Source organism: Labrus mixtus, chromosome 16 (genome assembly GCF_963584025.1).
Source record: "Labrus mixtus chromosome 16, fLabMix1.1, whole genome shotgun sequence".
NCBI classification, from domain to species: Eukaryota; Metazoa; Chordata; class Actinopteri; order Labriformes; family Labridae; genus Labrus; species Labrus mixtus.
In genome coordinates, this window is record NC_083627.1 from 3,456,656 (window position 1) to 3,480,603 (window position 23,948).

The 23,948-nt window shown below is 40.0% G+C and overlaps 2 protein-coding genes across 2 annotated transcripts in view; both read right to left on the reverse strand.

Annotated features, from left to right (window-relative positions):
• Positions 1-23,948, reverse strand: part of LOC132990665 (probable thiopurine S-methyltransferase) — a 247,418-nt gene that overhangs the window by 170,365 nt on the left and 53,105 nt on the right. The gene's annotated exons all lie outside the window — the stretch shown is intronic.
• The window catches only part of sdc2 (syndecan 2), a 52,948-nt gene continuing 35,734 nt past the window's right edge, over positions 6,735-23,948 (reverse strand). The window contains exons 2-5 of the mRNA XM_061058946.1: positions 15,383-15,497; positions 14,461-14,630; positions 12,154-12,283; positions 6,735-9,186 (exon numbers count right to left, since the gene is read on the reverse strand). Of these exons, the coding sequence (XP_060914929.1) occupies positions 9,023-9,186; positions 12,154-12,283; positions 14,461-14,630; positions 15,383-15,497 (579 nt within the window). The 3' untranslated portion in view covers positions 6,735-9,022. The remainder of the gene's footprint in view (positions 9,187-12,153; positions 12,284-14,460; positions 14,631-15,382; positions 15,498-23,948) is intronic.

Sequence of the window (23,948 nt, forward strand, 5' to 3'; positions counted from 1 at the left end):
AAATAACTCAACAACATTCCAATTGTTTGCAATAAAATTTGGTGAAACCATGCATTCTCACCAGATGATCAACCAGATGATCCCTTGACTTTTCATTTGGCACCCCCAGCAAGTTAAGATGTACTGTATATTCATCCACTGACATCTCAATGTCGACTGACACAAAACTGACTTTAATGGTCACCATTTACTCTAATGAGTTGTTGATGACTCAGTCTTCTCTTTAGCCCCAACATGATGTTAACGTTTGAGGTTTTTATGTAAAATATCTTTAAAAATATTGACATTGATTGTATTGACATTTGGTATAGAAATGCTCGCTTTCCTCAGGGTGAATAATTGGGAGTTACAGTCACCCCAGAATTTACTTTGTCAAGTAATTTGAATTGTGAACAAAAATGTAAATCTATTGACAGTCCACATCAATTCTTTGTGTGAAGTGCTTACTTGCACACTTGCATGCTAATACCATTTTCTAGGATGAGAAATATGGTAAAGCTTATACAAGCATATTGGCATTGTTATTGTGAGCATGTAAGTCTGATGACATTAGCCAATTAGTCAATCATAGTATGCTTAATAAATGCAGCTTATAGCGAGCGTCTAGAATGGCTCTTTGTCTTTTCAATCTTGATTTGCAGTTTTGTCTGGAAGAAATAATAATTGGAAAATGTCAAAGTTGTAGAAAAAGTGTGTCTTTATCCTGACATTCTGCATTTACTTGATAAAAAGCTCAGTGTTTGCATGCTGATTTACAGCATTCAACAATGTACCCTGCATGGCTACATATCTGATTCTTTCCAGTAACTGTAAATCTTGTCAGAAGTAATGAGACTGCTTGAGTTTTTTGGAGCAGAGTGTTTAGATTTTATCGTCTCAATATTTATATAAAGAGCATTGTGGGAAATTAGAGTTCTGCTTATATGGAATAAGCCAGCTGAATTTGTTCTGTAAGAACTAGGGAGTGGTCGTCCTTTGGGGTGAGATATACTATTACGTAGTTACAATACGCTTTGTGTTCTCAAAATTTGACAAACTATAAATCTTCTTTTTAACAAAATAATTCTCATAAAAGAGGCAGATCAAATGTCTCGCATCAACAGTATCTAATCACGTTAATATGGGAAACTATTTGAAACATAGTAACTCCAGTTTTAAATCTAACTAAATCAGAAATAAAGTTTGACATAATGTACAAATGGAGGACATGAGGCCACTATACCACCATGTTCATTTCACACCATTCTTTGTGTAGCCTGTTGAAATGCACTGACCTTCAGGAAAATGGACCAAAAAGTGGTTTAAATTGAAAGAAGATGTATTTCTGCTATTTGAAAGTGGGCTTGTTTCTAAGATTTAATGTCAGTGCTCTAATACAAAGAAGAGTATGGGCTATTTTTAATTGGTTTCTTTCTTGAGAGTAACATTGAAAAAACAGAGATTGTTGTAAAAATCACCTAAAGTCAGTTTTTATCATCACAAAAGTCATTTAATTAGAGATAAAAGAGGTCCAACTTCAGCTTGTTTTCTGGCTTTTCATTGATTTCTGCACCCTGTTAGCTTTGTATGCCACCTAAGTGCAACAACACCTCAATCGTCATCATCTGAATGTGTTAGCAAAAGTCATTACATTTTTCTCCTCTTCCAAATGTGCTGTTCTTTGGGCGGCAGTGAAGGCTTAATTGTGTGTGTGTAACAACCTCCACAAGCAAATTACAGTAGCAGCCAGGCATTGCAATCCCAACCTGGACCAGCTCCATTTAATACTTTAAACAAAGAAATTCCAATTGTTCAAATTCCCTGGTGGATCATCTGCACTAAGCAAAAATGGTTGCATAATTAGTTCATGCTTCCCTGCCTCAAAGCATCATTAAGCTTTTAAACCTCAACAGCAACATTTCCTTTCATATGCGACCCAAAGCTTTTAAAAAGTGAAATCATATTAAAGTAAATGGCAATTAAGCCCATGAAAAAATTGGTCCAAATTCAACACATTGCAACACTTTCTTCAACAACATTTAGACAAGACTTAGCCCTTAAGCATCTCTGAGCACTAAAACCTCTGATCCTAAGAAGTACTCGGCTGAGCTCACCACCCGCTAAGGGGTAAATTACACCAGCTCCTAGACTACTCTACTTCCAGGAAAGGTGTGGAAATACTCCTTACAGGCTGTTATCGCCGTTGTGCTCTCTGACCTGCAGACCTTTAAACCAGTCAAGCATTTCACAAAAACTAAGTGTGACTCAGGCAGGAGGGGACAGTGGGGGATATCTTTACAGAAAATAGCAGTCATGTCAATTTCAACCCCATCTTGCTAGCGTTAGCATTTTCCTTTTTAGATAAAACGCACAATATGTGGCAGAGACCAATTTGGTGTTTTTGACATTGTTTGAAATAACTATCAAACAACATGAAAAAAAAAACGTATTTACCCTTGACAGCACCCTGTGTGTTTACTGTAGACTACTAGGCTATCACTTTTTGTCGTGCAAGCTAAAGTTTGAAGGCATAATAGTGTTATTCTTTGCTATGGATAGCTGTCAATCAGTCGGTCCAACCCTTTTAATTTAAATTCCTCTTAGGGCACGGTCTCACTGGCCATCCGTACCGTGCCCAAGCACGCTTCAACCCTAAAGTCCAGTTCGTTTGGCCAGTGTGACCGCACGACACGGTACACTTCCTTGGCTTTGACACACTTCGGAGAGGTGTGCTTCAGCACGGTACACTTCATGCACGAGCACAAGCACGCGGGTACACAACGCTGACAGCCTTCATTCTGGAGAAATCCAGAGTTTCATGTCTGTATCTGACTAACATGACTCAATATAAGACAAAGTAGCTGTCATGTTCTCTGGCCAGCCTGGGAATGGCACAGGGCCAATCGTGCTTGAGTACGGCAGGGTACAGATGGCCAGTGTGACCGCACCCTTAAGCCTTTTTGCTGGACCTGTGTTCGAGTGGATTTGTGCTAACTCTACTATGTAGCCTTTTAAGCTAACAACATGCTTTTAGGCATGCTAGCAGAATGGCTCTTAATCGTTTCTGAGTCGAGGTTTTTCAGGACCCTTCGACATCGACTTGCATTCAAGTAAATTTGAGCTCACCAAACCATGTTACATTTTGTAGTTTAAAATATAACATTACTTGATTAGCATGCTAGCAGCATGGCTCTCTTGACAGCCATGTTGCTCAGCTGGTATAAAAGTGAGAATTAAGTAAATACAACAGTATGTTCTGAAATTAAAAGGGGGCACCTGTTACAGATTATTAAGTTCTATTTGATTTGATTTTTTTTCTGTTCTGATGCAGATTTAAGTCAATTCCATTTGAATGCATTTACTGTAAAGTTTGGCTTGTTTGATGTTTCAAAGCACTGGGCTAAAGCCGCTGCAGCTGGTAGAGTTGAGATGGAGACTTGCGGCAACAAACAGCTATAACCAACGCTTGACAAGTATGCAGACTTGAGGTTGGAGCTTGGACTACAGCTCGAGCTTCATCATAGGCCTACTGTATAATTATCACAGTTTCGTTTGCCCGGGCTCGGCCTGATCCAGTGCAGGGTTGTGTCTGCTTGCTCTGCTGCTGTTTCTCTGTGTTTGGGTCACTGAGGTGCAACGTGTCCACCCTAGTCGGGAACTGGGCTCAGTCTCCAGCCATGAGCACTTATGCGGCCTGACAGCGTGTTTACCTTGGACGCCATTTCCTCGACGTTTCTGCATGGTTTGGCGCTGACTAGCAGTTGATGGCCAGCAGCTTTATTGAATTCGTTTTGCAGCTACAAAAGGCGCGGAACGAAAAAAATGAGACAAAGGAAAAGACGGAAAATGAGGATGTTAGTGATAGACAGAAGAAAGGGTTATAAAATCATCTAAAAGCCAAAGTTTGGTTTTATATTTACGTTCTCTCTCCTTGCATAAACAACTGTTTGACCCCTTGAAATAACCCCAGTCCCCCCAACAAACAAAAAAAACCCAAACACAATATAAATCCTGGTGACACAAACTGCAAACACATGCAACATATCTGCACAGAGTGGAGCAGACAGATTGGGAAACGTTGGTTTCTACATCAGATTCAATATAAATGGCTTCTCCTATTGGTTCCCTGCTGCACCACCCCCCTGAATAGTTCCTGCCCTGGTGGGATGTCTTGTACAAGCTGCCTCTGGGTAAATATCACATACCATATAAGAACACACTGACCCGATTCCTTAGAAAAGCGCAGAAAGAGGAGTATTCTCTTAAAACAACATATCAGGAACCAGAGGTAGCTTTACTCTGCGCCCAATGATCCACCTCCCCTGAGGATATGAAAAGAGATAAATGCACACATGCAGACACACACTTTAAGAATACTCACTGATGCATGACTGTTCAGGGCCTCTCCTCTTCTTTTCTCATCTTCAAAGAAAACATCACAAGGTGGTTTTTACACACATGAAGGTCTTTTGGGGGATTTCTTTTTTTGGGGGAGTATAAATAACCTCATTGTGATGAAGCAGGCTGTGAAATCACAAGTCAGGTGGGATCAAATGTCGGAAAAATACATATTCTGTGCCTTGCCAACTTCAGGGGTGCTTTCACACTGACTTTATCAGATTATCACGGTGTTTTATTTGAAAAAAATGACTGAATAAACTGGTAAAAGAGAATAATCCTGCCCCTTTGAGCTTTTTCTCAACTTCACTGATTCCTCTCTCACTCATCGCAGCGTACAAGATGTGCAATCCTGGTCCGCATTAATCCCAACGTTTCTCTAATCTTCCTCTGTAACAGGGTCAGATTAGGGCACTAAAATGATATGGTGGGGCACATTACCAAATAAAGATTACTCATCTGCTCATTTATAATCCCCTTAGACTTTAAGTAATGTTAAGAGAGCGAATGGGCTGCAGAGAATTATAGACAGCCCTACATTTTAAATGTGCTATTTATAACAGAATCCATCCAGGGCGCCTTTGCTTTGGGGTATTTTTCAGCTTTACCATGGAAAGTACGTTTTACCTTGGGGTAATTATCCAAATGAGCTCTTTGTTGGAGACGGTTTTTTTTTTCTTCAAGTTGCTAATGAGCCGTAAATCGAGGCGCCTGCTCTCAACTTTTTAGACAAAGCCATTTGGTAATGGATCCCAGGAGTAAAATCTGCTTTGATTTTTTTTTTGTTTTGAATAAAAAAAGGATATAAACTTCAAACCACAAATTCTGCAAACGATTGTAATACAAGGCTAATGTTAGACTTTATTAGCGAGTCTTTTAAAGGAACTGTTTTGAAGCTACACTGACTCCCCCTTCTTGAAGCCGTTTAGATCAGAAGATTGATGACACTCTCATTCCTGGAGCCAGGAGGTGATTAGTTGGTCAGACTAACCTAAGCATATATACAGTCTGGAAGCAGCCAGCTGTCCAAAATCTGCGATGCTTAATCTGATTCACTTTGTTGTGAAGTTGAACGTTAACAGAATAATAAAAGTAAAGTTGTTAATGAACCATGGCAAGGCTTCTAGTCTCAGGTCTGACCAAAAAAAGTTTAAGGCCAGTAGAAAAACAGAAAATATACCAAATAGAAGCAACAAACCCTTCTTAATTACAACAGAATATGAAATTCTATTATAAAACTAAGGAAGACAGGAGCGTGCCTATATTCCCACATTTTTAAGATTTTTTTTCCAAAATTAAGCCCTATGTTCCCACATTTCCTTTTTCATAAATTTGTATTTTTATCCTCCTTTCTCCCAATTTGGTAGCCAATTACACCCAACCTATTATCCAGTAGCAATGGACTACAGATGGAAAGTAGCTTTTAGCTAAATCTGGTGCGTCCATCTCTTTGTTTATTGCAAACATTTAATGTAAGTGCACATTGTCCTCTTAAATAAACAAACTAAACTAAAAAATCTTGTGGGAGCATAGGGCTTAAATTGAAGGGAAATGTAGGAACGCAAGACCTTACTTTGAAAATGTCCTAGAAATGTGGGACCATTGGGCTGTGGGACCATTGGGCTGTGGGAACAGGGCTGACCCCAGCGTTATGCGTAGCATAGCTTAAAAAATGGGAACAGACGGGTGAAATAGACTGGCTCGCTAACATTTTTAAAACCTGCCTTCTAGGACTACAGGAAGTCTAAGGGTTTTATGTCTGTGAATTAAATTAAGAGCTCGAGCTACGAGTCAAATAGCTAAGCATAGCCATAGTCTAGCATAAGAATGAACAAAACAGTTAGCATGTGTCTGGTAAAGGGAAAACAAAGCTGCCTGTTTTATTTCAATGTAGCTTAAGTTTATTGTAGTTTATTGATAACTTCTTGTGTCTGTAAATTAAGTTAAGAACTGGAGCTGAGTCAAATAGCTAGCTTAGCCATCTAGCATAAAAACAGCAAACAGGAGAAAACAGTTAGCATGGGGCAGTCCAGAGTAAATAAAAAAAAAGTGCTATCTTCTAGGGCCTGTAAATCTAACATTAAATAGGCTCTATTGTGTCTTGTTTGACTTTTTTGTAAACTTTGAACAAAGCAAGCTAGCCATTTCCTTCTTTTTCTTGTTTTTGTGCCAAGCTAGTCCTGACAGGAGGATGCAAACACATAAATTGTTATCAACCTTATCTCTCAGCAAGTACGTAAATGTTGTATTTTCTTTTTGTTAGCCTGACATTGTTTTGTCTTTTACAGATATTTCATAGATTAGAGATGGACTTGAATGATCAGGATGGAAGAAACAAGATGGCAGAAGCAGTTGGATATTAGGCCACAATGTTTATTCAGTAGTGTTGTTTCAACTTATAGGTACAATACTGTCAGCTTTTGTAAGACTAAAAAAAAGTTACCATTACAGTCATCCATGCTCACAGAATGCAAGTCAAGTCGTTTACACTTCTCCTATGTGTACAAACCTGCCACATGCTCACCGTGAGCAAGTACATTTCCAAATGGTAGGCACTTTGAAGGTTTAAAACATTTGTGAATATACATTTATATATATTTATATATCTTTTCATATACTAATAAGCAATTGGACTCAAAGGTCAGGTCTCTAATCGAGAGAGAGAAAAAAAAAGAACTAAAAGAGTGACGGAAAAATAAAAGAGAATAAGGAAACAACATGATGTGGCCATGGTGGAGGGGGCGGGGGAGGGGTGGGGAGTAGAAACACCGTGAGTCTTTGGGTTTTTCAGTATAGTTCAGTACCTTAAGTCCTACGACAAGAGAGGACAACAGAGATGGGGTGGGGGGTGGGGGGTGGAAGGATAATGTGACAACTTCCACTTCACGTTACTATACAGTTGAAAAAAGGCAATCCGTAAACCTGCCCTACAATTTTTGTCTCTTCAGAGCAAGTTTATATAGTTCTTATGTAAAAAAAGAAAAGAAGACTGTAACCTGCTATCATGTGATGTAACTTAAGTTTTCATTCAATGTAGCCATTTGTGGCCTTTTAAGCTCATTTAGGGATGCAAAATGGCATCAAACAACATTATTTTTGTGGTTTTAAACCTGGTAAACGACCATCGTCTCACGTCGCTTTTTAAAATGCTTGTGCTGAACACTTAAAATCAACAAGAATAGCCCTCAAAGTGTCATAACACCGGAGTCTTACATTTTCTGTGCAGCCTTTATCAATCCAATCAAGAGAGGCTAGGTTCAGGGGCCGTCTCTGGTGGTGTTTGCTGCAGAGGTATGTGCTCTGCATGTGGGGGACTCGGCCCCTGGGCTTGGGTGCGTTTATGTCCAAGCAGAAGCAGGCCCTTTTAGTTTGCAGATCGACACCGGGGACACGGACAATAACGGCAGGCTACCCGGGTGGTACCATACAGCCGAAAGAGAGAGAGAGCAAAATGGAGGGGCCGTTCAGGGGTTGACAACTAAACTGGCTGTGCTCCAGTGTGATTAAAAAAAAAAAGAAGGTGGGAGTGAGGGAGGTTAGGGTAAACAGAGAAAGGGGGGAGGAGATGTAAGGGTGAAAGGGTGCTTGCAGAGTTTGGGTGCTGTCAGGAAACTCAAGGGACACATTGGGGAGGGGGGTTGGCAATGGGCTTAAAAACATCCAATAACACTCGACAGCCTGGCAAAGCTGCAGGACAGCAGTGAGAAGTAGAAGCTATGAAATGTGCAAGATGAGAACAAGAACGCGTTTAAATAGAAAAAAAAAGAAGATTAGCGAGACATAAAAACAGAAGTGAGATTTGTGATTTTCTTGAGCCCTGACACGCTTATTATTATTTTTTTTTAGCTTTTAAAGACCTGAAATTAAAACGCTGTCAAAAAAAACAAAAAAACAACTGAGTAGAACAAACAAATAAACAAGACATCATGAAACGCTCATGTTTGACCTAGAGAAAGAAAAAAAAATAACGGATGTGAGAGCAAAAAAAAAACATTGTAACCTGAAGGGAGAACATTTACATTGACTGTTAACAGCGTTAATATGAAGACAAAAAAAAAAAAAGCTTCATCAAAACTACAAAGGCATTTTTTTTAACATCAGAGAAAAGATAAATTAATGTTATACACCTTTTAGAGATCAACATCAGACATGCTAGGACGAAAAGAAAAAAAAAAGAAAGTAGGTTGGATACAGAATAATTATATTCAATTATTTCCACTTTTAAATTGTTTTTTTTTTACAAATAACATACTGCTACAGTTAAAAGTAGTCAGCGACTAAAAACAGCTCCTTTGACAGAAGACAGGTGCGATTCGTTTTCCTCGCCTTTACAGATCCTGTTTTTTTTTTTTTCCAGCCTTTTCAAATAATACACAAAATGTTTAAATACACTGAGATCTGCCATAAAATGAGAAATGCTTGGTTTTCATTTTTTTTTTAAAGAAAGAAAGAAAAGGTCTTAATTTACAATACTCTATTCAAAAGCTTTCCTTTATTCTAGGGTTACCTAATCAAAAAACATTTCCTTGTTGGGTGTGAACAGGTTTTGTTGTTGTCATGGACTGTTTTTTTTTTGTGTGTGTGTTTTTTTTACAGTCTCTCGTAATGTGTGGTTCTGATGACGGGGGGAGGGCGGCTGGTTTATTTATGCATAAAACTCCTTGGTTGGGGCTTTCTGGTAGGCGGCGCCGGAGGGTTTCCTCTCTCCCAGGTCGTAGCTGCCCTCATCCTTCTTCCTCATGCGGTACACCAGGAGGAGGATGAGGAAGATGGCGAACAGAAAGCCGATGACACCGCCTGCGATAACAGCTGAGAAGGGCAGAGGCAGAGAAGGGAAGGGGCAAAAAATCAATGCTGAGAGAAAGTGAAAAGTCTGCTGTTTGTCCCCACAGAGAAAGAGACCTTTGGTGTGTCCTTAATACAGAACTCCAAAGAACTGATCCGCCTCACTTTTAGTCGAAGACATGCTGCATGTTGGTCAGTGCAATCACTTTTGACACAGAGTTAACTTTAGCAACAGCATCTGCAACATATTTCAATACTAATGCAATACCCAAGAAACATATCCAAACTGGGGGCATTAGTGGTGAAACTAAGCTGCAGCTTCAGCGCAATGTCAAGGCCAATGCAGCTTCTTTCCTAATGTGTTTCCAGCTGTTTAATTCAAAAGTAAGCATTCCATTTAGAGGATATTAAGACGGATAATTAATTGATGACAGTGCTGTGTTGTCCCGTGGGTAGTGTATTCCAATCAGCCACTCCCCACCTGGGGCTTAGGGGTGGAACAGCTAATGGTATTAGTTTCATCGCTTATCAGTTGAGTGAATAAATCCAAAGTGGACAAACAAATAACAAACCAGTCAACCAGCTTTGCTTGAACTAAATCCCCTTTTCTTCTCTTCAATCTCATTGCAAGAACTGAAATATTGACAGGCGACCACCCAGCCGAAAGGCGCCTCAATCTGTGATGAGTTCTTTGGTTGGATGAGTTTTAGGAGTGGGATCGTTATTGTAGAAGATTTCAATTAAAGACTTCACAACAAAATACAATAAAAGGGTTACCTTTGTTAGTTTTAATAGAAGAAGTAACGTTTCAATACAACAACGTTATTTTTGTGTCACATATTGTGTATGAGTGTAAATCTATGTAGACTTGGAACTCTTGAATACCCAATACACTGATTTAGTAATGCGAAATAACAGTTCTTTACAGCAGCAATTTTAAAGTCAAAACATGGGTACTCCAGCTTCCACAGTAACGACATGACTTCTGGAAAATCTAGGAAAAAGCTAAAGCAGACATATCGAACTCTAGGTCCTACACGATGGATAAACAACCCAATGGGAAATGGGTTAGGGTTAGACTCCGTGGATGTCCGAATGGACTTGGACATCTTGGATATTTGGACATGGGAAGGGTACTTTAACATTAAATCCAATCACAGCAGGAAATCTTCAGTATTAATTTCAACTTTCTTTCATTTAGAAATTGTATGACTGGGTCTGCAACAATGAAACACCCAAGAGATATCCATGCAAGACCTTAAAATGGTTAAACTGACCCTTTAGAGACAGAGGCGAAATACTGAAGGTCAAACTTTCGGTTATAGACACGTGCAAACCAAAAGGCCAAAAGTGGTGAAACATCAGGGGAATTCTGAATATAATCCACCCAGGCCGTATTAAAAATCCTCCAGCTTTGACCCCGACTCTGCTCACTAATGCTCATAACTCGCCACATGGGCTTATTTCATTTTCCCTCCCAATTATGCCTGTACGAGGTTCTTTATAGCTTCCTAATCTGTTTAGGCTCTCTCCTGGCGCTGCAATTGGGCTTCTGCTCCACTTTAGGTTTCCACATGTTGACTGGCCCCAAGGCCCCATGGGTAAAAAGATCCTGGCACACACCCTTGCCGCTAAGCTCCAAGAAGCAGTAACGCAATACAGAGCGAATAAATGAAAATTAGATTATGGGCAATTATCTTTATAGAAGTCATACGGGAGATGAAGATTAATGGTTATAATCTAGAAGAAGGAAAAAAGAGAACGAGGGAGAGTAGGGCGAAAAGTTCAGAAGACCGAAAGCGATGCAGGGATGGCACAGAGAGTGATATTTTCTGAGGCCTAATTCAAAGCAATTCTTAGCAATTGTCTTCCTCCATCTCAGTCCAAGAACAATATTCAGAAGAGGTAATAGGAATAATCAAGAAAAAAAAGAGAGAGTGAGATGTAAGCAGTTCTTATTAAACTGATGCTGTCCTGATTTGTCCTTGTTAAAGTTGTGTCTGCATATTGCCAGCACCAGATGGATAGCACAACAAAGTAAAAGCGGGATGCCAATCAATGTGTGCCTCAGACGCGCCGAGAGAAAGAGACGTGGCATCAGACAGAACAGTGATTTTCAACAGATAATTTCCTTTCCATCCTCTTTCAAGTAATCAAAGTGAGAAACGCACACTCGAAAACACCCACAATCCAGTGAACTCCACAAGGTCCCACGGAGGGAAACAGACGGAGTTTATTAAAAGTAATTATTTGGAGAAGTGGATCAGGTGGGAGACATTATGGAACATATTTTCCGAGATTGAAAAAGTTGCTGTTGACTGCAAATATGCCAACTCGCCGTTACGAATATTAATTGGAGAAACATTAGACGGAAAAATAATGAAACACTTCCAAAATGCGTCTAAGACTTTTTCAGTAGAGCATCAAACTGAACTGCTCTGTCACATGCTCGGAAATATAAAAGGAAGGGTTTGATATTTTGGGGTAAGTGCTTTCTTGTTGGACGTTAAAGGAGATGATTGATTCTAATCTCAGTACAAGCCCAGGAGAGTTAGCTTAGCTTAGCATAACAAGTGGAAACAGCTAGCTTAGCTCTGTCCAAAGGTAAAAACCTATTAACAACCCTGGACTAAATCATCTAATGATAAACCTTTAGACAGAGCGAGGCAAGCAGTTTCCCCCTGGGTCAAGTCTTTATGCTAAGCTAGGCTAACTGGCTACTTGTGGTAACTTCGTGTGCATGTTACAGAGTGATAATGTTTCTATCTTCTCATCTAATTCGAGTGAAGAAGTTTATTTTTTTCCTGGGATCAGTCCTTCTCATATCTGCACGTATATTCACAGTAAAGACAGGAAACTTGCTATGACTTCCAATGAATGTGTAAAGATAAAGTACCAAATTGAAAGGGCAAAACCAATAGTTCATATGTGTGTCATCAGAATAATGAAGTAATACGTTTGGGTTTGATGTCTGCTTATCATGACACGTACCTGCCAACACCTCTGTCCTCTGGAAGAGGTTTTCAGTGCGGACCTCGACAGCCTCTTGAGGTGAGCCGGGAGCACTGGTCGTACTAGTCAGCTGGTTAATCTGCATATCCTCTGTTACTGGAACAGGTGCCTGAATTAAGAGAATTAGGAAAGCGGGAAGAGGTAACAGATGGGAAAGAAATACAAGATTAGCTCCTTTTTTCTAAAAATGACATTTCTGTATTCATCCCCAGTATTTGCTGTTCATTCTGTTAGACGACTTTTGGTCATTCAGATGTTTAGGCATACTCCTTAAAATCATTTGGTAAGATCTAAGAAATGGCTTTAGATTTTATAAATGAGCTGAACTGCTTTCTGGCTAGGATTTGGTTGACCTTTCATTGGGAAAGCAAACAGACCATTAGCTTAGCTTAGAGAGCAAAAACTGAAACATTGAGCTCCAATGGTAGCAACATTTGCCTCCTAGGACCCTTAACATTTTGCTTTTTAACACATGATTTAAATTTGCTTAATCTGTGTAAAAACTGGTTTGTAAAAAATATAATTTCTGGTTGTTGGAGTATTTCTTGGACAGTGGCTGTGACTTTACCTCTCAAGGATCCAGGAACAATAAGAGGGGTTAGGGTTAGAGACCTGCGACTTCATGTCTTAATAAGTGAGCTTTAAATATGATGCTAGGTCCTTTTTCATCCCATTGTTGTTATCTACACTATGCTAAACTAAGCTAAGCTAAGCAAATCGGCTGCTGGCATTAAAGCTTCACATCAAAGTTACCGATATGTGACAAGTATCTAATAAATGTCTCATCAAGAAAGCAAAAAACATGTTTTTCCAAAAAAATGTGAGTCTACATAAAAAAGTAGGTCTCGTCAAAGTAGAAGAACAGGGAACAAAATGGAACCTGGCCAGTGGAACCTATAGAGGCTGACTAGATGAAGAAAATGGAACAAATCCAGATTGCCCATAAGATTAGTGCAAGGCTTAGGAAAAGTAGACCAATGAAAACAGAGCCATTAGGTTTCTCTGCGAGTCCAGGAAAAAAAAAAAAGCAGAGTATCCGGAATGGATCTTGGCCACTGTATCCTTTCCTTATTTTACAAAAACACCAGAGAAGAGAGCAAAGGACTAAAATGAAACCAAGCCAGTGAATTTGGACAAGAGAGTGGTGACAGAGGCAGGAGGAGGAAAAAGTGGAACTGGGCCAGGTATGCTTGGTTTTATGGGGTAGAGACCTTAAAGACTAATCCCAAACAGATGTAGTATCCAGTGCAGTCAAGTAAGAGTGCAACACAGACGTGAGATCTAGGATGGCTCCAGAATATGTGATTATGTCCAAATAGGGATGTAATCCTCAATAATTTGCAATGGAGCGAAAACACTGAGAATTGATGTGAGCACTTGATCTTTATCCTGAAAGCGACCTCACAGCTTCTGGTATTACGGGAGGATTAGGTGGCATTTCGGGTCATCTCAAAACATACTGAGGAACTGAATTGCTCTGCGTTGGGTCACGATAGAAACAAATGAGCCACCGCTATTGTAAATTACTTTGTAAACCAAATATTTGCAAATGCAACATAGCTGGTAACATTGAACCAAAAAGAAGAAAATAAACATTTATGAAGCGTTGATTTGAGATTTCTGAACAGTTTTGTCTGCTTTGATCATTAAGCACTTAAAACTACTTTTACCATTATTATTAGATTTATGATTGTGGTCTTCTGCTCAGAGCATCACATACTCTCATATCTTGATCCTAAATATGACTCTATGGCCGAAAACAATGAGCTTCAATACGCTTAGGAAGAGACTGCAGGGATACAGCTAGCATAGCTCTTAACATTGGTAAAAAAAATATCCCCACCAGCGCATTTCAAAACTCAGCAATTACATTTTCTCAATTTTTTGCCTCTTCAAAGTGATGAGAAGACCCTAATTTAGTTAAGATTGTGTTGTCTTTTGGACAGCAATTTAACCCTCTGTTTAGGTATTATGCTAAGCTAGGCTAACCACTTCCCAAAGCCAACTTCATATCTAGTGGACAATTGTTAAACAGGTTCTACTTTCTCTATAATGTGTATTATAGTGCTTTCACAAATGCACAATTTAACCCTCTGTTCAGGTATTATGCTAAGCTAGGCTAACCACTTCCCAAAGCCAACTTCATATCTAGTGGACAAATGTTAAACAGGTTCTACTTTCTCTATAATGTGAATTATAGTGCTTGAAATGCACAAAATGCTTTGTTATCATGTTAATCCCTTAAAAAAATATCTGTACTGGCCGCGGTCAGGGTCTACCTCTCACCTCTGTTCTGAGTGGTTTCCTTGGTGTGATGTCTCTGGTCTTTTCTCTAACCGTGGCTGTCTCCACCCTGGGGGTGAAATCTTTGGTGGAGTCCTGGGTCGGTTCTGCTGCTTTGGGCTCAATATAAACCATACTGACAGTCACTGTTTCCACCACTTCTTCACCTCCACCTTGGGGGGAAAATGGAAAGGTAGAAAGCAGAGTGTAAAACATCCACCGGACAATATTTATTGGAACGTAGCATACAGACAAAAATATAAATATCATGTTGTGTTTATGTGCAAATAAGTTAGATAGGAGCATCAATATTTCATGCTCACAGCTACATAATTTGTCTTACTTTACTTCACACAATAAATTCAAGTTTAATGTATTATTTACAGGTCGAACCTCCTATTGAATACAGAGCGGCAGAGCAGATTAATAGGCCACAAATACAGTATTGGAAGGGCAATCGATCACAGTCCCGTCTCCTTTTAACCTACAACGACCTTTTTCTCACTGCAGTTAAACAACTCTCTCAGAAGGAATAGTTACTTTGACAAAAGGAATGAGCATTGTAATGGTGCTTGGAGCGAGAAGGTGAGAGGAGGTAATAAAAAAGACATGTAAAATACGCGCACTTGCCCACGGCAGTCTGGGTGACAAGGCAATCTCAATTCAAATCGAGTGAAAGAAAGAGAGAGAGAAAGAAAGAGAGAATGGAAGAAAGTAGAGAGACAAAGAAAATGAGCAATAAATAGAGATGAGGCAGAAAGTGAAGGAACAATTTGAGCCTGCCGGTGAAAGATGGAAAAAATTCATTGTGCTTCAAACTTACCTGCAGCAGATGTGAAAATAAATGTTACATCTCTGTGTAATTGTCTGCTGAGTTGGCAAGAGTGTGCGTGTACTGTGTGTGTGGATTTGTGAGGTGTCCTACCTGAGCCAGACCCCGAGTTAAAGTCATCATCATCTTCAGGGTAGTAGCCTCCTGAGCCTGTGTCGTCCAGGTACAAGTCATCAGCCTGAGAGGAAGTCTTGGCTGCTTCTGCTATCTGCAAGACAACAAGATAACAAGGCGGTGAGGACTCATGTCTGTATTTATTTATTTTTTACCAGTAACCGACATCTTTGAGGAAAGTTTTCATCCCGCATCACATTAAATCAGCAAAGTGCAGAGCTTCTTTCTGTATCCACACAGCACACACCAACAGTTTAAGTATTTAGTTTTTCTTCTAGCTTTTAAATCATTTAACACTGCCTCTTTGCTTTGAGATCAACACTTCAGCTGGTGATTATTCCTTTAATTGGCAAACACAATATCCTCTCGGGTGGCAATTCAAAGCTGGTATCATTAGTTTATTGTAAACAGCACAAATCTTCGCTAAATGTGCCATAAACGGCTATGTGCAGTCCAGACAGTCTCTTGTATCTGCTATAAAGTAAGAATTAGTGCACAGTGCAGACAGAAACATTTAGCTGAGTGAGTATGTCTGAAAGAGAGCAGGAGTATCAACAGATCAGCCTGTGTTTCATCTCTATGATTTAAGAGCTTCGTCTCAAATACGATAAATAATCGTTTTTGTTAGGCTGCACTTGATGAGTGCTAACTTTCGCATGACCACAAAGACAATGCTACCTTGCAGACAAAACAGTTTGCCTTGTTCTGTATCTCTGCATGATAAAGTTTGCTATGCAACTATAAATCAAGAAGAATTGGTCGTAAGATGACGATTACGTTTTTCACCCTCTTCAAGTTAAGGGATCACCACATGCATTCCAAAATCAAATACAAATCAATTCAGTTCTTGTTGAGTCATTTCAATAATGACTACCTGATTGTCACTCTTAACAATAGGTCAAAATAATTACCAAATGTGTTTCAATAAATCATTTAGGAACCTGGATTTCTTTGCAAAGAATGGTCAATCCAACTCAGTTAATATGAACTTTGACCTGCTGGTGACGCTACAAGAAAAGTCAGGGGATCGCCAAAGTTTCTGGATTTGATCATTTGGGCAGAAAGGATATTTCTGCCAAATTTCATGCCAATCCCTTTTGTAGTTGTTGAGATATCAGATCTTGTCATGAAAGACAATGCCAATGTCTTTGGTGATTCCTTGACTCTTCGTCTATAATGTCACCCTGAATTAGAGATGTATCCTCTTAGGAGCATGAGTGACCTGGACATGTCTACGACAATCCATCCTGTGGTTGCTTAAATATCTTAATAAAGATAAATCCAAATTTATAGTAACACTGGAGAGAAGTCAGAAAAACTAACAGAAGTCATCAGGATTAATCCTCTTGGGAGCATGACAACAAATTGTACATGTCCTGTCAATGCGTCCAATAGATGTTGAAATCATCAAGTCCAGGCCAAAGCAGTAAAAAAAAACTGTTAGACTGAACTCAAACCGCGTGATTGGCTAAAACTAAATCTCCATTTTTATCACTTTAATAAGCAGAGTTAGAGGGATGATCGTCTAATTAGAACATGTAGCCCCTCCCACAGCTTTGTTGTCTAGACAACCATCCTGAGTGGAGGGAATGTTTGTGTTCTGGCTTAATGGAGTTATTGGCTTAAAAGGAACCCCAGTTTAACAGAGGCTGTTTGTTTTAAAAGCAGCTCGTCACACGGTGTGGAAGTAAAGAATTTCTTTACAAGAATTAAGATAAGAAAATGTCACCATCTACACTAACGGTCTTATAGAGCCAGATGTATGTGGGACACTTCAATTTTACAGCTTGTACAAGTGTGTGTGTGTGTGTACAGTTCAAGTAACTATTTATACGTGGTGTTGAGTGTGTGTGACTGGAATAGCTACAAATGCATCCATGGCAACATCTATTCAACCTCTATTCAGCAATCTGTGGTCAGCTGTTCTGCCTGCTTTACTGATAGTCTTCTTTAGAAACACAGAGTACAAAAGAGAAGCCCCCACAGTATGTCATCCCTGTGTCTATCGCGTCCATTAAGCTGCTTGCTGCAGCCCCAGGTCTGCTCTGAGGATGCTGTACTGATAACTCCAAGACTGAATGAAGCTGAATTAGACAAAAAATAATCAATTGGCTCGGCAGGAAGTGAGTGCTATTTTGTTAACAGCACATAATAGGCATGCTGTGGGAAAGCTGAGAAAAAAAAGAACCCTGTTTCAGAAATGTTTTGTTTGGACAGGGTTTGTACTGCTGTGCTGAACTGTTGGTGTTAACTCTGTTGAAATGTCTGTGAATTCATTTTTTTCAATGTAATAAAAAAATCTTTTAATGTGGATTCCAGCATAACTTAAATTAAAAAAAATGTGTTTTTCATGTTTAGTGAATCTTATGTTCAAGAGTGTGCAATCTTCCCAATTTCCTAGTAGCCCAATTAAAGTGATTTCTTAGTCCCGTCACAATTTCAAGGTAGATATCAAAGCAAGTTGGGGTTGCTTGTTTTGTCCAATGTTTGAGATATCAAACACTTAAAAACAGCCAATCGTCACATTTGAGTCATCACAACAAGCATGTGTCAATTTTGTTTGATACACCGACAGATATATTCCATGGCCAATACTATCTGCCAACATTGGCCAATCACGGATATATTGGTGTCAGCACTCATGTTTCTTTGATATGTGGCCATTTCTTTCCAGGAGATCATTTTAAAAAAAACCTCTAACTGTGCCAATTCAGGAATGATTAACATTTAGTTTTCTGAAAAACACATTTTGACTGCATGGTTTATAATCCTTTTAGCACTGTCTGCAGCACAGTTAGTAAAGCATCTCGGCTGAGCAGATAGTGGACCACAATAGAATGGTTTGATACGTTTTCATGCAAACTCAGCGTACACTCCAAATAGCAAACGTCTTCAATCATGTCAGGTAGAAAGCAAAACCAAAACATTGGCTGCATAGTGGTCATTTGTGATGTTTTTCAGGATAAGTATCAGTCCAAACAATCGATATCGAGCAGGTTATATTCATCAAATCAATGATGTTAATCTTAATAAACCATTAAAGCAACAAAAGTTTAGACAGAAAACTTTGAGTTACATCCCTGCTGCATCTCTGCCTTCTTGATTACACTCACTATCTCTAACAATGAGTGTGTTCAGTCGTGCTTTCAAGTCATTGTATATGCATATGTGTGTGTGTTTGTGTGTGGAGTCATGAAAGAGAGGCCTGGCACTCTCCATAACAAAGAAGCGGGGAGTACACACGGCTTACAACAGCGTGAAAGAGAGAGAGGAGAAAAAAAAGAAAAGAAAGACAGAGGCGAGATGAAACAGAACAATGCGTATCTCCATCTCTCCTCTCTCAACCGGCTCTGACTTCGGAGAGAAAGGCCTTTCACCGCCGAGGCCGCCTGATCAAAGAGCAAATTTGTTCAAAGCAACTTTATCTTAACCTTTCCTGCCTTCTTCTTTTTCGCCCCAACACAACACAACAACCCCCCCCCCCCCAACGCAACAGCTGGCAAGTTGATTCATCGTTGCATGCGGTCCGCAGGTCTTTATGCATAGGCGATGTGAGCACAATGAAGCGAAAGGAGGCAGGCCACAGATCAAACTGTGACAAAGGCCACTAATGAGATAGAGGCCACACACACACACACACACGGGCATGCATGACTAGACGTGTTTTACAAATGTATGCAAGCATTCATTGATTCATTGATTATACATACACACACATTAGAGGGGGCAATTGAGCATACAAATGACACCACACAGACATGCATGGAAAATGTGTGAAGAAATGCAGAAGGAAGCTAAAGCATCAACTATGAGGCTTTAACTCTCGTCTGGGGATATTAAAAACAGAGATTCAAAGACATCGTAATTATAATGTGAACACTTCCACCCGACTTGTTGAATGAATAAATGGATGAATAAAAAGCACAATCATTCTTTCCTTGTTTTTCTTTCTATGAACAGAAAGTGTTTGAAATACATCATAAAGACTGAAACTAATGTTGTTAATATTTGTGTGTGTGTGTATGAAAGCCCAGAGTATGAAATGGCAACACTTTCAAAAGGTTGGTTTATGTTTGACCTACAGTTCCATACCAAAAGATTTACTCTCGAACGACGAGAGAGCCAGAAAATATTTCCATCATAGAACTTGCAAACAGGGATCGTCTGCGTACAAAAGACTTAGATACCTTCTGAAATAGCTCTATATCCCTGTTTGCTTTTGTAAAGGGACTCAAAACTATTTCAATTGAAACCCCATTCAAGGTTTACAATCAGGCCAAGTGAAAAGCAACGGTGAAAACATTAAATAGAGAAGTGAGTTATTTTACGATGTGTATAAAAGCAAGACAAAAAGAAGAAGGTCACTGACTCAAGAAAAGAGGAAAAATGAGTTTAACATTATACTGTTGATGAATGAGTTGCACAGATCTGGGAGTAGTGCTAGCATCTGGCTATAGAATAACGGCTGGAGACAGTGGGAAGTGATAGCCTGGCTCGGTTGTAAAGGCCAGAAAATCCACCCAAAGAGCACCTCTAATGCCGCAGCTTGACCCACACTTAAAGATTATTATAATCTCAACAGATGCGGAAAATGTAAAAGAGCTCACGCATGGTGACAAATAGTCATAGATTAGCAGTTTAAGTCTGATAGTGTGTGGAGAGCAATGACCAGAGCAGAACACCACACACTGACAGATTCACCAACAACCAGAGGCTCCACTCTCAAAACTGGAAATCTCATGAAATGTCTCACAGTCAAATGCTACTTGAGAATTAGCAAATATTATTATATTATGTTGTGAAAAAATTCACAAAGTAAAAAAGTGAAACTATTGATACAGATGTTGACACGGCATGGCGATGGGCTGCGCATGTCAAAGTGCAAATTAGAGGCGAGTAAAAACTGATTGGCCGTCGTCGCTGTTCTTTCTTCTTCAGTCGCGCTCGCTTACCAAACGGCAAATCGTTTCATTCCATGTGACAATCCACAGAGTGTGGGTTCGGCTGTCCTCGAGGCATCATCCCACACACTAAGAGATCAGACCGTGAATATTGAACTCTTAATACTCCTTCTGAGCAGATCGGATCACTTTCTTTCCCCTCACCACACAACACAGGGGAAATTTGGGAAGATCATTTTTAGAATCAGAAGAAATCTGGAAGTTGATTTGGATTGTAGGGGGGGAGAAATTTGGCCCAAAAATAGGTCTGATAATCTTGTAGTGTTTGTCCCGCTTCAAGCTCACTATTAAACACATATTTATATTGAACCTTGACGACCTTTCCGACCTTTTTGAAGTTTCCCTGCTAGGCCAACCGTCTCCGTCTTTTATTGTATAGGAGTGAGAGTGGAGCCTTTTTTCTCTCCTCAAGTGAGAAAGGTAAGATCCTAAAATACATTTCTTTAGCTGTGACAGAGAGTTACGCTCCCTCTTCCACGAGCAGAGAACTAAAGTCTGCGAGTCTGAATTATTTCAGACTCGCAGGGTTCGCCGACACATCTGTTACCCCATGTTCTACCAGTGCGATAAAAACAGCTGGATAAGAGCTTTTCAGCTGAAGAAGCGACACGACGACGACAACAAATCAGAGCAGATGTGAGAGCAGGAAACCGTCTGTTTGACCTCGATAAACTTCACTCGCTTTATCTCAACACACAGAGGCACGCGTGTCTGCTGCTGTACACAATTTCAACTTGATAAAGCTGTCTTTCTCTATCGCTAACACACACACACACACACACACACACACACACACACACACACGCGTGTGCACAGACACAACAGCCCTGATAAACTTTACTCTCTTTATCAACTCTGTGACATTTACAGGTAGTGTCTGCTTTCAGGTCTTATCACAGACGGAGCTGGAGCAGACATCGATCTGAAAACAAACTGAAGAAGAGTGGACAAATAAGAAAAAGCTTACAAATGGATCAAGTTGTAAATACTTTTTTTTAGACACATATCTTTGGTTTGGAGTTTCTGCATCAATTACAATCAAATTACATACTCATCTTCCCTCCTTAGAAACCAAAAAAAGTGCATTTTGGTGTCTGAAATCATAAAATCTGAAACTGAAATCTGATAATTTAAGTTTTATGCAGTCGTTAAAATAAAAACTTTAAGACCTGCAGTCGTTGAGTATATTGCATCTTTAGTAGTAAACCATTTTTACAGCAGCTAAAAATCAATTTTAAGGATGTGAAGCGATGAGATAAAGAGATCTGATCTGAAGGCTTGCTGAGTTTATGGACTGTGGATGTTCAGCCTAGATATTGATGGATACAGGTGGTGAGGAGGTATTCAATATTTAGAGTTTGATGGAATGAAATGATCATGGTAGAAGGGAATTTATGATAATCTAGAGCGACTGTCAACGGATTATTGTGATATATTCGGTTTCCAATGGTTTACTTTGGTGTTGAATCCTCCAAAAACTACAAAGCATGGTAGCATAGAAACTCAAACCTTCACTATGACATCCACTATGAGACACAGTCTTTGGGGAATACCGCGCATCACAAAACACACCGAGTTACATTCAGCTGCTCTTCAAAATGAAACTTAACTTTCCCCTCACCCTGCTTTGACAAGTGTCATTCTTCAAGCTCAAGCTGCACACCTCCAAAAAAAAAAGAGTACAGCTAAGAGGCCTTGGAGAGCTGCGGCAGAGGGAGGACGAGGACGAGGAGGAGGAGGAGGAGACGCACTCAAACGCTGCTGAGTAACAGTGTAGTGTACAGACACAAAGACACACCTCCTCTGAGGGACGTGTTGCATTGTGTGCAGGAACAATGAAGAAAATAAATTCACTCTGCTTGGTGTTAAAATAGTTCTATTTATAAGTAGATAAGTTAGCTGAGTTTATTTTTACAGCATGCAAAGACAATCACACACAGAGAGGTTAAACAAACGATAACGCTCATTGTTTTTATGTGTAAAGAAGCTTAGATGTAGCATGCTACTTTTGCCGTTCTGCTGTAGCTTAGCTCGCTACATTTCTCCATGCAGCTTCAGTGTAGTTTACACAGCGCCGCCCCTCCCTACACGCAGAACACGCGCTGTGCGTAGGGCCCCCACGATCCATGGGGGGGCCCCATTTTGCGCAAGGGGGCGCATTCTCTGCGAATGGAATGCGCATCGCTGGCGTGAGGCGCGCGTAGAGCACCAAGCCAAGCCCGAGGCAGGAGAGAAAAAAAAAAAGAGACGAGTAATCTGACACTGCGAGCGTTGCCGCAATGATTGACATCACGCAGCATCTGACCAATCAGCGGCCCGCCTCTGCCAACAGGCAGTTGGATGCAGGTGGAGAGATGGCCTCCAAACGGCAATATGAATCTGGAGCAAACAAAAGAAAGAGAAAGTCAAAACAACAGGAGGCTCGTGCTTCACTCGAAGGTATGTTGCTGAAATAAAAAAGAAACACCCCAGCTGCTAGCCTGCTAATCATGAGACAGAAGAGAGGATCATTCTGTCTAGATGTGGACTGGAGATTAAATGTTCCAGCGGCCCTGATTATCATTTATTGAATGTCTTGTTAACTGCATATACATTCACCTCTGTTGAAAAAGGAGTGGTTAACTGACCAGTTGGTGGTCATATGTTGGCTCAGGTTTATAGCCTATTAATCTATGCTATCAATAGAAGTTTTGGGCTATTTTTAATGGAGGTAAAATGTCGTCATCTCTTGGTGAATTTAATTCATAACAGTCATATAAGATTAGATAAATTAAGATAATCCTTTATTTGACCCACAATGGAGACATTTAAAGCGTTAGCAAACAGCAGTGTAGGAACATAGAACCTAAGTATAAAAACAAAATATTTAAATATAGAAATATCATCAAATAATCTTTGTGAGGTTTGTATTTACATTAATTTCATTGTGGAAAACAAACCAAAACCAGACCAAAACAAATCTTAATAATCTGCTTGTATGATGGATTTCTTGTCATAACAGGGTCAATGCTGAAGTTTGTTGCTAAGGGTGACACGGAGCCAGCGCCCAGCACGTCACCAGGGCCATCAAGCAACATCTCTTCAGCTACAGATGCTACTGTCACTACTCCACGTGCACAACCAGTTGATCCTGCTCTGTGGCCAGCACACCTATCAGACGTCGATCGGGTTGAATTTGTGCCCCGAGGGCCTTTTAAGGCACAGCAGCTGTCATGTGACGACCTTTGCATCAAATGCAGACGTGTGCATCTGTAAAAGGCTTGTTCCATTGTTGATAGAGGCTGTTCATTTGATTTGTTCCTACTAATAAAGGGTGTAAACCTAAATGGCATTTCGTGATAGAGTCATTTTGTAATGGGGGGGGTGGGGGGGGCCTCAACATAAAATTCTGCTTAGGGCCCCAATTTGGCCAGGGGCGGCCCTGAGTTTACAAGTAGCTTTCCCATCGCTGGTAAAAACAAAACCTGAGCAAAAGTCCACCAACTAAAGTTTTATGTAGTTTTAAGTTAGCAACAGAACGTGATAAGGGATAAGAACGTGTCCCACGCACAGTCACAATTAAAGACAAATTTAGTCCAGACAGA